General features: G+C 45.2%; 1 protein-coding gene across 5 annotated transcripts in view; it reads right to left on the bottom strand.

The window, feature by feature from the left end:
- VPS8 (VPS8 subunit of CORVET complex) overlaps positions 1-12,537 on the bottom strand; it is a 65,753-nt gene that overhangs the window by 37,860 nt on the left and 15,356 nt on the right. For 4 of the 5 annotated variants that reach the window (XR_007630334.1, XR_007630335.1, XM_050328058.1 and 1 more), the window contains exons 13-26: positions 12,026-12,106; positions 10,854-11,024; positions 10,132-10,206; positions 9,641-9,676; positions 7,919-8,009; positions 6,809-6,855; positions 6,082-6,171; positions 5,695-5,741; positions 5,007-5,229; positions 4,250-4,339; positions 3,418-3,469; positions 3,089-3,131; positions 2,332-2,404; positions 381-500 (exon numbers count right to left, since the gene is read on the bottom strand). Coding sequence is in view for 3 of the 5 variants with exons in the window: in XM_050328058.1 (XP_050184015.1) it covers positions 381-500; positions 2,332-2,404; positions 3,089-3,131; positions 3,418-3,469; positions 4,250-4,339; positions 5,007-5,229; positions 5,695-5,741; positions 6,082-6,171; positions 6,809-6,855; positions 7,919-8,009; positions 9,641-9,676; positions 10,132-10,206; positions 10,854-11,024; positions 12,026-12,106 (1,239 nt within the window). In the remaining 2 variants the exon portion in view is untranslated. The remainder of the gene's footprint in view (positions 1-380; positions 501-2,331; positions 2,405-3,088; positions 3,132-3,417; positions 3,470-4,249; positions 4,340-5,006; positions 5,230-5,694; positions 5,742-6,081; positions 6,172-6,808; positions 6,856-7,918; positions 8,010-9,640; positions 9,677-10,131; positions 10,207-10,853; positions 11,025-12,025; positions 12,107-12,537) is intronic. The other variant, XM_050328059.1, reaches the window with a different exon arrangement.

Below are 12,537 nucleotides of genomic sequence, written 5' to 3'. Positions count from 1 at the left end.
TGCATATTCAGGTAAAAGTAACAGGTCCAAATAGACAGAGGAAACTCAAGAAATCTGGAAAGAAAAACAGATCTCTGTGTAGGAGAAGTAGGTCCTAGAACACTCTTTACAAACCCATTATTCTTGTTTTAACTGTGCTTTAAAGATGGTCTCTGCTACCAGAGCCTTCACTGTGTAATGTCCTGTTCATCAATTGATATTTAAGGACATAAAAGACTATTACAATCCTCCCTGACAGAGCATCTTCTAGAACACGCACCAAGCCAGGAGGTAATGGTTTAGCAAGGCACGAAGTCACTAACAGGAATCCCACAGGTGGTGCAGCCACGTGATGGAAGAGCTGGCACTGCATTTTCCCCTCGGGATCAGAGGTCTCTTACCAGAGCCAGGACGTTGAGGAATTCCCGCGTGTCGAAGTGCAGCAGGGTCCGAACGTAGGGATACACCTCCTCATCCACCGACCCCTCAGCCGAGTGCAGGCGGATGAGGAACTCAAACACCTGCCAGGAGAATTCCAACACATGTTCCCTATGGATTTCACGCACCGGTAGCACAAGTGCATGGGAAAGCAGCACTGTTACCTGCCTTGCACTGGAGTTTTAAAGGCCCTCAGGAGCCCATCAGGGTTCCTACTGGAGTGATGTTTTTTGCTGTTTGTCAGCAGGAAAAAAAATTCCCCCTCCTCAGACTCACCAACCAATTTAAGATCAATCAAAATTCAAGATCAAACAAAAATTAAGGCTTATTTATACTTGCAGATGTAAGCGTGTGAAATTAGAAAACTCCCTCCCCTTCCTGGCAGCTTTCCTGAGAAGCTGTGCAACTCCTCCTTATCCAGGGCACAGCTCTCCTTGTCAGCAGTTCCCTTGGGAAGAGCCAGTCACTCTGCCCCCTCACTTTGAGGCACAAAGCTTTTGGCACTGCAAAGGCTGACTCTGAGGTGCTATTCAATTCTCTGTCTCCTCCACTGACTTTGCAGTTCCTGACATTCGAGGATGTCTTCCAAAATGAAAGGAAACTCCCTTTACTGAGCCACTGCCAGAGGTGCCCAGACCCTCCCGGAGAACCAACAGGGCAGCAACAGCTCTGGGTGCCTGAACAGCCTCACACAGAGCTGGCTGCCAGCAGGGAGGGAGCAGACTGCTCCAGGCTGGCACTTGGGAATACGTGTGAGATACACAGTGGGATCCCATGGACACCTGACAGGCAATGTGCTCTCCCAGCCACCCTCAGCAAACCCCACCTTCCCTCATTTACTCCTATCCCGAGCTATTTTCCCTGTCACCACAGTGGCAGCGAAGCCAGCAGGAATTAGCAGCTTGACTTTGAGACCCACACCTTCCCTGTTGGTTTCCTTCATCCTGATATCCACCTGCCAGCTGGGAATGCTTCAGGAAAACAAGCCCAACCCACCAGACAGAAAGGTGTTACCGCAGCCCAGCTCTCAGGGGTCACAGAGAGGAGGGGCTGAGGGCTCCTCCCAGAGCTGCTGCTGCTGCTGCCTGGGCTCTGCTTCCCTCAGAGCCTGAGCCAGAGGACAACCTGACAGCCTTGGGAGAGGGAAACAGCAAAGGACAGGGGAGTTTGCCCAGCCGCTGAGGAAAGGGCTTGCAGCAACCCAGAGCCACCAGCTCTGGATTAGGGGAAAAAACCCCAAACCAAACACAAAAACACCAACCTGCCCCACAGCTAAAAAATACAGCAAAGAGAAAGTGCAAAACACAAAGTGCTTCCTCTTACTGAAACCCTGAAACTGAAGGGAAACCATAGAAACCCCAAAAAACTTTTGTGGTAAAAGTGGACAGAAACTCTGGAAAAGGTTGCACAAAGGGATGATTGGGAGCATCCTCTCTTTCAAGAAACTGTCAGGGATGACCCCAAAGGAGTCAAAAGCCTCAGAGAAACCTACAACCGAGAGCTACTTAGTAGAGACATTTCCACCCACTGTCAATCCCGTGTCATGTGCATTTGAAAACAGGGAAGATTCTCCCATATTTGACATGTCATAGTCAAGTTTAGGAAGAAAAGCTACAAATTACTGGTAAATTTGTGGTTAAGAATAAGATAAACCCAATCACCAAGAACTCTACGTTCCCACACCCCAATTTGCAGTTGAAAGAAGAATATTAATTTTAAATGTTCAGTCTGCAACAACTGTTTGGTTTCATTCTTTAAAAACTAATTTGGTATTTACAGTAGGATACACTCATATCACAAGGATGCAGATATTAGACTGATAATAGTTTTGCCTCAAAAACCCATGAAATAAGACATATGCAGCTTCTTGTATAAATCTCATATGGGAAAGCTGCCTTCCTAAAGGTTTCTTACCTGATTTTTCACCAGAGGTACCAGATCTTCAGGAATATCTCCCAGTGGATATGCACGGCCTGCCAAGCAGCAGCTACAAAAAAGGAGGGGAAAGTCATTTTAATATGTCCTGACATTAAACAGATTGAGGAGAACTGCTTTTTTATTTTCTGAGTTAGTTTCCAGGTTGATCTTAAAACAGGGCAAACCCATTTATTTTGTAGATCATGAAAGCAAGCACTGCAGGCAGCACCTGCTGTTAATACACACTGAGCCAACACACTGCATTAATTTGCATCTGAGGTGTCATTCCACAGCAGAAAAGTACTGGGGAAAGTCAGGATTTTTCACAGAGGTCTTTACTTTTGAATTTTAGGAGTGAGCTCCTGCAAATGACAGGCAACACAGCAAGAAGCAACTGAGCACAGCCATCCCAGCAGGCAGGGCAGCAGCGCCTAAACACAGCTGCTCAGGCCTTGCTCCAGGAGCACCATGTCACACCCAGGACTAAACTGCCTCTGACCCAGTTCTGAAGATAAAAACATGGGGCTGGCATATCAGCAGTAACCTGAGCTTTGTCTCCAACTTGATGCTGCCAATCTCCTCACACCACGTGCAACAAGAAGGCATTGCAAACTGCAGTCAGCTGCAGTGAGGACCCTCTGCTGTTTTACACACCCTCCCTATAAGATTCTGCAATACAGCAGAAGAATTTAGCAAGTTTAAAATCTGGTGCCACCACCAGGCAACACCTCACCCGCTCCCAGAATGGCCTTACCTTATATACACAAGCAGCTTGTTGCCCATTATTACCTGCTCATCTACAAAACAAAAATTATTTGTCACCTTTTCTTCACAAGACAAGATAGATGCAAGTCTTCTCCCAGCTGCTGGCAAAACATCTCATCTGCACACAGAGTTTATCCCACAGAAAGCTGAACAGCTTTACACACAGTAAATAGTACCAGAAGACTCTTCTGTTCTCCAAGATCCTTATACTACGTATGCATTCCCTTTTTGCCTCTCTGTTGGAAGTGACTAGGAATATTCAAAACATCAAAACATCAAATAAAAAATAGACACCCTCAAAGGAAAAGATTTCTGTACCTGTGAGAGACTTCCCAGCATTCAGTGGAGGAGAAATGACTTTGAAGAGTTTCTGTAACAAGAAAAAAGGCAGTGCTCAAGCAGCTGTGAAAGCTCAAAGCAAAGAACCTGTGTGGTTTTAAAGCAGAGATCAACGGGTGTCTTCCCACAGAAACTCTCTATCACCATGTCTTTTAATTAAAAAGGCACAGAGAACTCCAAGACATGGCAAAAGGATGCTTTTCCCAGCTGATGTTATGAAAAAACAGCCCTCACTCAATCAGATCTAACCCTCAGCACAGACCACGCTAAGAAAAAGCAACGTTCAGCAGTCCCAGAAGTAACAGTACGAGTTTAACCCACCACTCTATCTCCTGTTCCTGCATCTCCTGCCACCAGAGATTGTGCAAACTTTCAGCCCACCCAGCAGCATCATCAGAGCCTTTACTTTGGGCGTGTAGAATGAGGAATTTTCTAAGCACTTAGTTCTAGAAAGCAGAAGAGTTTTTTGTGCTCATACAACTAGTGCTTGGTTTCCAGAAGTTCTTTTTCAAATCATGAACAAGTAAGAGTTTCTCTCCTGAGAAAAATCAAATGAGATCACAGCTGCTAAAAACCGGGCATTGAAGATTTTCACATTCAAATGGCCCCAGCTCTTTGTTTCAGCACTACTGAGAAAACACCAGCAGTGCTTCCACAGTGAAACACAGGACTGCCCTTGAAATGAAAGAGGGCAAGAACACAGAACACATGGAATGAGAGGATAAAATTTTGGGTTTGAGCTGCAGTTTCTCAGCAGAAATGTGTGCTGTACCCCCCAACAACACCTCCCTGCACCCAGCAGCTCTCCTACCTCCATGGGGCTGATGAAGTCGTTCATCCCACTGTTGTACACGTAGATCATGGCATCATACAGACGGTTCTCCCAGCACAGGAGAACGACCTGCAGAGCAAAGCACAGTGCAGATACACAGCTGCTCTCAGCTCACAGCTTCCTCATTCTCCATTTCCATTATCCAACAGTACCACTCAAAGCAAAATGAGACCTTCCACTTGCAGAACTAGCCTCTGCAGGGACCCCAAATCCCCAAAGGGAGTGTCCAGTTTATTGCTCATGCAGCAAGCATGGAATTGAACTGTTGAGATTCTAACATTCATATGAGGTTAAAGAACAAATAAATTAAAAATCAGTTCTTCAAAACCCTTGACTGCAGTAGTTTGCCTCCTTGTTGGGCTAGTGAATCAAAATATTAAGTTCCCAAGGAGTTTCATCCTTGAAATGGAAAGTCATGTCACTGGAAAACAGGACTACTGAGCAGGAACACCTCCTTGCTCCAGTAACTTCGTTGTGCTAGAGCAAAGCAGGCTGGCAGGCACCAAGCTGACAAAAGCCAGTGTTTTGTGCCTCTGAGGCACTGAATTTGATCCCAGGGGCACAGGGCTGAGCTCTGTTACAAATCAGGGACCAAAAAGCACAAACAGTTTGGACTACCTAAGTCTTGTCTGTGGAAAGGTGACACCTTGTTTCCCACGTGTTATGCTGTGCTTAAAAGCACAAGATGTTGATTTATTCAGAGGAACTCAATACAGTGTGCAGCACAACCACTCACCTGCTGGATGTCTAAGCTAGTGATATCCATATGCACAATGCAGGCTTCCAAGTTTTCCAACCTGTTCTTATCTTGGAAGTGAAGCAGCAAGTCTTTCATCACCTGAGCTGTCATTCCCATCAGCTTGTCACTTAAGATATATGGCTCCAAGCACTCCAGAAAGATGCCTTTGGCTACAGAATTCTCACTCATCTTATCATATATCTGGTTAAATAATAGATCCCTAGGAGGAAAGAAGAGTTTAGTTATCAAATAATCTTATTAAAATCTCATTACTTATCTACATTCTGAGGGCTCCAAATTAAACTCCATTTCCTCCATATTTTCCCAGGCTCAGGAACTGAATGCCCTGTTCAAGTCCTGAACTGCAACAAGCTACAGGATAAATCAGCTGTGGATGTTGCAGCAAAAAAAGTGTTGTTAGAAGGGAAGGGATGATGATGATGACAGGAAAATCTATCACGGCAGGCTCTTGGTTTGAAGCTACTTTTCTTCCTTAACATATCAGTGAAAATTTAAGAGCTACTCTGAGTACTGAGTCCCCTGACTTTAGTACCAGCTTTTAAGCATTCCTCTACACTGTGATGTGACATGATATGAAGTGATGGGACTCCTCTCCTCCATGTGATGTCATGGGGACAGCACTGGGGGGCTACAGGGAGGGTTGGTGGTGGGCCCTGGGACTTACATGCGCTGCAGCAGGAGACAGTAATCGACAATGACGGGCACCACGTCCTGCGGGAGGGACACAGAAACAGAGGGGCTGACAGGAATCCTGAGCAGCACATCCTGCCCAGCACACAGCACAAACAAAGAGCTATCTGGACTGGCTGGTAGCTGGCACAGTTACAGGTTTTCCATACGGAAAAAGCCCCTGGTGACACTTGTGCAGAGGACAGAGGGCACCCAGCCATGCCCACGTCCTGGTTTTGTGAGTGCACACAAGAGGTGAGAGATCAGCTGAACCACAGCGAGATTTCTCAAAACCAGACAAGTCATGTTTGGAGTAAAACAAAGTCTGATTAAAAAAAAACAAACCCAAAAGATTCATAAAGAGTTCTCTGGAGCACCATACCTGAAAGTGTTGCTCCATAACCTGGATTTTCCCTTGGTCAGGACATTTCTTCAAAGTCCGATCAGCATAATGGAGAAGGATTTCAACCATCTGAATTACACAAAACAAAACATTAATTCAGACCCTACACTAAGGAGTTTTCAGGCTGTTGAACACATCCTAAAGCACAAGGCTCACCTGAGCCATGTTTTTATCCAAAGCTTATTTTACAGTATCTTAAACAGCAAAAGCCAGTTACCTCCAAATAAAATACACCAGAACAAAGTACAGCAATAAGTGTATATTTTAAACACGTCCTTCCCAGAAAAAGATTCCTGTAACAACTGAACTGGATCAGTTGAAGAGTTTACTCCAAGGCCACACAAACATGGAGCAAAGTTTCCACCCTGAGAGTCAGCACATCACATACTGACGGTCGTCAGGAAACTCTGGAGTTTCCTGCACAAAAGGTTCCTCTTCGCTGTGAGAGGACCAGAGATCTCCAGGCCTGGATGACAGTGTCACCTTTTGGTTTGGTTTTTTCACCTAATGTTGCAGATTTTATCCCCACCTTTACCTAAATGGTATTTCCAAGTTTTTTCTAAAATCCTGCTCACAATCTTAGCAAGAGAGGCACATGGACACATTCCAGAGTTAGTTCTGGAGGACAGCAGCTATTCCTCATGGGAACACAGTCAGCACACACCAGCACACATGAACATGCAGTTGGAAGAGCTCAATGACTCACCCTGTCTGCAATGACTGCCTTCCTCTTGGTCGTGTCCCCAGTCAGGCCTGGAAAAAATGAGGGAGGGGTGTGGAAAATGAAGCTTTTCTGATCTAAGCTACCTGCAGAAATACAACAACTCCCCAGTTCAGATGCCAGCACCACTGCCCTTGAGATTGTGAGGTCAGGATATGTAAACACACAATTTTGTGTTCTACTTTTGGCCCACTCTTCTTCCAAAAGGCTTATTCTCCCAAATTTAAAGACTGTTTCAGCACAGGAATGGCAAGAGCAGCTCTGAGTGCTGTTTAACACTAGGAGGACAACTAATGGAGGGCTGTCAAAGACTGCACATGAGGGTAAATTGCTGGAGGAGTTCTTGATTCAAAGCAGATGAATGAAGTGCACTAAAAGGGGAAAACAATGTAAATGTCAACTCAAAAAGACAGTTTTTCATTATTCAAAGAATTCTTATCTGTTAATTGTGTTATATCCGTGCATTAAAACACAACACAGCTTCATACACCAGCAATTTCACAGCAGGATCTTATCCTGAGGACTTGCAGCTCGCCTGTCAAAACCATCAAAAGTTATTTGCTGTAAAATAATGTGTCCAGTACAAGTCACATCATTTAAGTGGCATAATTAACACATTTCTTATAACAAGCTAAGTGCTCACAAAGCATCCTCCTTTGGAGGAAAGACAGGGTAAAACCTCAGCAGTTCTTTCAGTCATTGTATAGTCAGAGGAGACCGGAATGGAAGTACCTACTTGGAAGAGCCAACAGAAAATCACACTGAAAGCTACCCACAGCTCAGGCATGACCTCCAGGCTGGAGATTCACCTCCTGGATCCACCTCCTTCATGGTAAAGTGACAGCAGATGGGAGTCACAACACATGCTCGTTTGAAATCAGCAAACTGTTAAAGGGACTGCAACTCAAAAAACCAAACTGATCTGTTGCTTCTGCCAAACCCAAAGCAGCACATCCTACTTTCTTCTTCAGTTCAATTCTCTGCCTTTTTTTTTTTCTTATTCCCCTGAAAAAGTGATTTCTGTACATGCCCAGGTTTAAAACCTTCCCTAGAGGTTTCAGTTAAAAACCAACCAACCAACCCACCCAAACTTACCTACTACAGCCTTTGCTTTACCTTCACAGAAGGACCAAGCTAAAGCCAGGGCATCTGTGAGACGCTCTTGTTTCAGAAGGTGGTCAACTCTCTGAAATAACAAGGGACACTGGACCTCAGTCCTACAGAAAAGATGATCCTCTCCTCCCATGTAAGATCAGCACTTCCCAGTAGTGGGTCAGTCCCTGACAGCAAGGGGACAAGACACCTCAGAAGCTCTCACCATGCTACAGTAAAGGCCAGGACCTCAAAGAGATGCTCTCAAATGTACATTTTCTGCTGAACAGTTCAAAAAACCTAAGAGATGTCAGGCCCCAGTAACCCCTGTGGGTTACATGTTAGGTCAGAGGTTTGATAGATGGGGACCCACAGCATTAGTGACTCTGATACACAGAGAACAGGAATCTTCCATGCCTCATCCTTGCCTCATCACAAGCCCAACAAACCCCTCTGCCCTGCTCTCAGCACACAGTTGTCCTCAGCCCACCCTTTCTCTTCTCCTGAGCTCACAGTCAGCAGGACTGAGGTACATCACAAGGATTTTCTGCCTTAAGGAATTATTAGCACCCAAGGTCGAGCACCACCAGCCTTGGTAGGTCAGGTCAAAGTGTTAAAGTATTGTCTGGGAGAAGAGAGATTCCAAGTCTCAGCCCAGCATGCTGTCCTGCAGCAAGAACTGTGACCTTCCCCCTGATCACCACATACTCCATTACAAGGCCTACGTCCCCTATGACAGAGGCACAACTGCAGCTCAGCACAGGAACTTAGAAAGGGGTTGGCTCAGGAATCATAAATCTTGATTGATTTTTGATTCCTAGGAAAATCTGTCCCTGAAATCATGGGTCAAGGAAAGGCTTGTCATCACAGTTTACTAAACCAAAGTCAGCAGTGAATGGCTGGATACAAAATCAGCAGAGGGAAGTGACTTGCTGAACTAAAAGCTCAACCAAGCTGTTCATATTCCACAGAATAGAATAGGTGCATAGAACAGGGACCAGGGATAAAGAAAGGAGTGGTGATCTTACAGGAGAAAGAAAGGAGTGGTGATCTTACAGGAGAAAGAAAGGAGTGGTGATCTTACAGGAGAAAGAAAGGAGTGGTGATCTTACAGGAGAAAGAAAGGAGTGGTGATCTTACAGGAGAAAGAGTTCTGCTCAGCCTTGCAAAACTAAGTCTGAGAGAGAGTAGGCATACGCTGGATAAACATACTGCAGAGTGGTGATCCAGTAAGGAAAACTGGTCTTTAATTCAAGTGAAAAGTACTACACAGGAACAGACAGACATGAACAGATCACGAAAAACTTCAGTGGAGAAACTGATATGGTTTGAGCCCCAAGAGAAATGATGTTCCAAAGAAAAGCTTCAATCAACAAGGATCTAAAATCCTATGAATTTCTCGGTAGCCTTTGATGGATTTTATGCTGCAGCTCCTGCAGCAGGTGGAGACAAAATACAGGGAACCAGACTTCCTTCAGCTCCTGGATGCTCATGTGGCAGACACAAGGGCTGAACCCTGAGTCAGGTACTGCACTATCTCTGTCTCATTAACAGGAGCTGACACCTGTCAAGGCACAGTGCCTGGTCTGGGACAGCAGGGGCTCCATCCAACCTGCAAGGTCATGCAAGACCAGAACATGCTCAACAAAATGCTCTCTTCCTCCTCTTGACCTATACTTAAACTATTCCAACCTCCTAAGCTGTCCAGTTTCCCTCTCCACATACCTCTCTCCAGCTTCTCAATGTCATGACGTGAACAGACTAGGAAAGAAAAAAGAAATTAAAATAGTCATTAACTTTCAGTTGCTCCTGCAGCCTGTGGTACCCCACAGACCCACCACACACACTGGTACAGAGGAGCTAAGTAAAGCAACCCTCAAGCTGTATAAATTGCAGCCCAGTTTCCCCTGCTGCTTATTCCCCAACACATTCATAGCAGAGATTTTGAAGCTTAGGCCAAAGGAGATGTTAGTAAAGTAATGCTGAGTCTACTCTGAAGCAGCCCAACTCAGGATACTGTGAAACTATGACCAAGTCTTACTTAGCCCATATCTTGGCTAAAACCAAATTTTTGCACATTTCTTCAATTCTGCAACATAAGGGCACAAAGAGCCCAGTACACATTTCCACAGAAGAAAAGCTGTCCTTCTCTGGAAGAAGAGCTGCCATCAACAGTGAATGGCCTGCACTTGTATTTAAAAACTCCCCCCACTTACCTTAGTTCCAAGGTAAAAGATCTGGCCACCACAGCTGCTGATAGATTGGTAACAAGCCTTCTCTCCCACCAGTGCCTACAGGGAGAAAAACCACATGCAAGTAAACCTGCCTTTTGTTTTTGTAAAATTTCCCAAGAAACAGAGCACTTTAAAGACCCTTTTGTAATCAAAATGAGGACGGGGAGAGAACACCACAGATTGCTGGACAGTGGTAAGTCAGAGAGCTCTGCTGTCACTCCTTCCTGCTTGGGAACTCAGCTTAAACTGCTGCTGAGCTCTGGCTACCCAAAACCATGACTAAGTAGGGCTCAGGTGCCAAAAAAGTTATGGGGGCTCTTTCCTTGCCATCTGCTACTTCCCAAATCTCCCTCAAGAGCAAATGTGTAAGGGCACACAGATGAGAAGGCGACTGTCGAAGTGAGAGTTGCTCCAACACAAGTCTGACTGCCAGTAACCAGTGCTCCAGTCTTTGGGGAATAGTAAGTAAAAAATCCCTTACAAAATAAAGCACATCAGCTTTCGTCCTGCACAGAGCATTCCAAGGCTTGAAGAGCAGCTCCCAAAGACCTCAGTGCACAAAAGGAACCATGAGCTGTGTGTTAGCTGCCCCCATCACCACCAGGCCTGACTTCTGAGGTGCTCCAAAAGGGCTTTTTGCCTGCAGGCTCCCACTTGGGGTGTCCCTGACACAGCTGCTGCCCCAGTAGGTCCCTGGTGCCTACCAGGGCCTCGCTGACGTTGCCCCCTGTGGCCAGGGATTTGAAGTGGCTGCTGTTGTAGACCAGCTGCACCTCTGGGATCTCGATGGTCTCCAGCTCCTCCTGGGTCTGCCGGTCTATGACGTGCAGCTTCTCCACACTGTCCAGCAGCACCGCAGTGCGGGAGTTGATCCACTGCAAGAGCAAGTCCCACATTTCAGCAGTGCAAACACAGAGACCAAGGAACCAGGCTCTGGCCACATCCCTGAGTATCAGCACAGGGAATTCTAGGAGGGTTTGTTACTACCCACAGTCACTGCACACACACAGAACTCTGAAGGGAAAGATGGGGGGCTCCCTCTGGAGAAAAATCACATGGAATCTTCACAGAAACAACTGTAGACAAATGGTAAATCCACCAAAGTTCATGTTGCACTTTATGCTCCAGCACACTTTTTATCCAAAGGTTTCAAAACCAAGATGATTACACCACCTGCTCCCAAATCTCTCAGGTAAATATAGCAACAAAAGGCAGTAAAAAGAGATATAGTACAACTGAGTTTAACTCACAGCCTGTCCCTCATATTCCGCAGCTCCTACTTTTGTGTTCAAAACCTTGCAAAATAAAAACACCTTTTTTCACTGCTTTTACAATTTTTAATTTATATTTTTTTAAACAGACAAATGTATTTTTACAAACTTCACATTCCAGCTGATGTGGACGTCCATACTGATGCGGTATTTTGGCCTTTCACATTTTGCTCACTGTATTCTGTAAATGTTTAGAGCTGAATAGTTTTTGTTGTTGAAAGCATCAATTATGGTGCTGTATGAAGCACTTATGTATAGAAACACTGGAATGTTACTCAGCCAATTACACAGAAGTTTGCACTTTTTTTAGTTTGAATACAGAGTAAAAATCTTTTCTGCCAGATACCCTCTGGTCTTGAAAACATTCCCTCAACAAAGCTACCCCTCCTTCCCAAAAAAAGGCAGTATTGTTGCCTCCATGCTACTGATTTTTTATCCTTTAGCTACTACTTGCTGGTTTTCCACAGAGTCCCAGGTTTGAGGGCATTTTCAGTTAGTTAGCACTGGATAAACACAGCCAAAAGCACAGCACTCTGGGCTATTGAAATATATTTACAAGAAAACCAGTTCAAAAAAATTAACCATTCTATAGTATTGAGACTCACAGTAAAGTTGATGAGATCATAGTGCAGATGAAGCTGCCTCTGCTTAGTGACATGTATTGCACCTGTATCATCTCTCTTGACCTGAAAGAGAAATCAAAGCTGACTCAGACTCCAAGACTTCCTTCAGTCTCAGTTCCCCAAACGACTCCAGGAGTCTGGAGCTCCCCCCAGAGAACCATCTCAGCAAGACAAGCTTAAACACATCCTTTTCTTTCTGCCCAGTTTTACCAGGAGAGAAGGTAGAGGAGAAAGAGGATCAATCCAGACAGTACAATGTCCCTGTGCTTGAGCAAAGCTTAAGGTCCAAGATGATGGCAGAGTTGGGAAACAAACTTAGCACTCCAAAGTCAAAATGTCAGATTTTCTGAAGGGTAGGTACTGCTCTCATACTGAAAGCAGGCATGAAACCATCTTGAAGAACCACATCTGCATGTGTGACTGCTGCAGACCTAACCAGGATGAGCAGCATGCTCTAAAGTCACACACCAACAGAACCTGAAAGTTCTTTTCTT

The sequence above is a fragment of the Myiozetetes cayanensis genome, unplaced genomic scaffold (assembly GCF_022539395.1).
Source record: "Myiozetetes cayanensis isolate MyiCay16 unplaced genomic scaffold, myiCay2020 scf36, whole genome shotgun sequence".
In the NCBI taxonomy this organism is placed as follows: Eukaryota; Metazoa; Chordata; class Aves; order Passeriformes; family Tyrannidae; genus Myiozetetes; species Myiozetetes cayanensis.
Note: the sequence above shows the minus strand (reverse complement) of the source record. Positions and strands in the feature narration are given on the sequence as shown.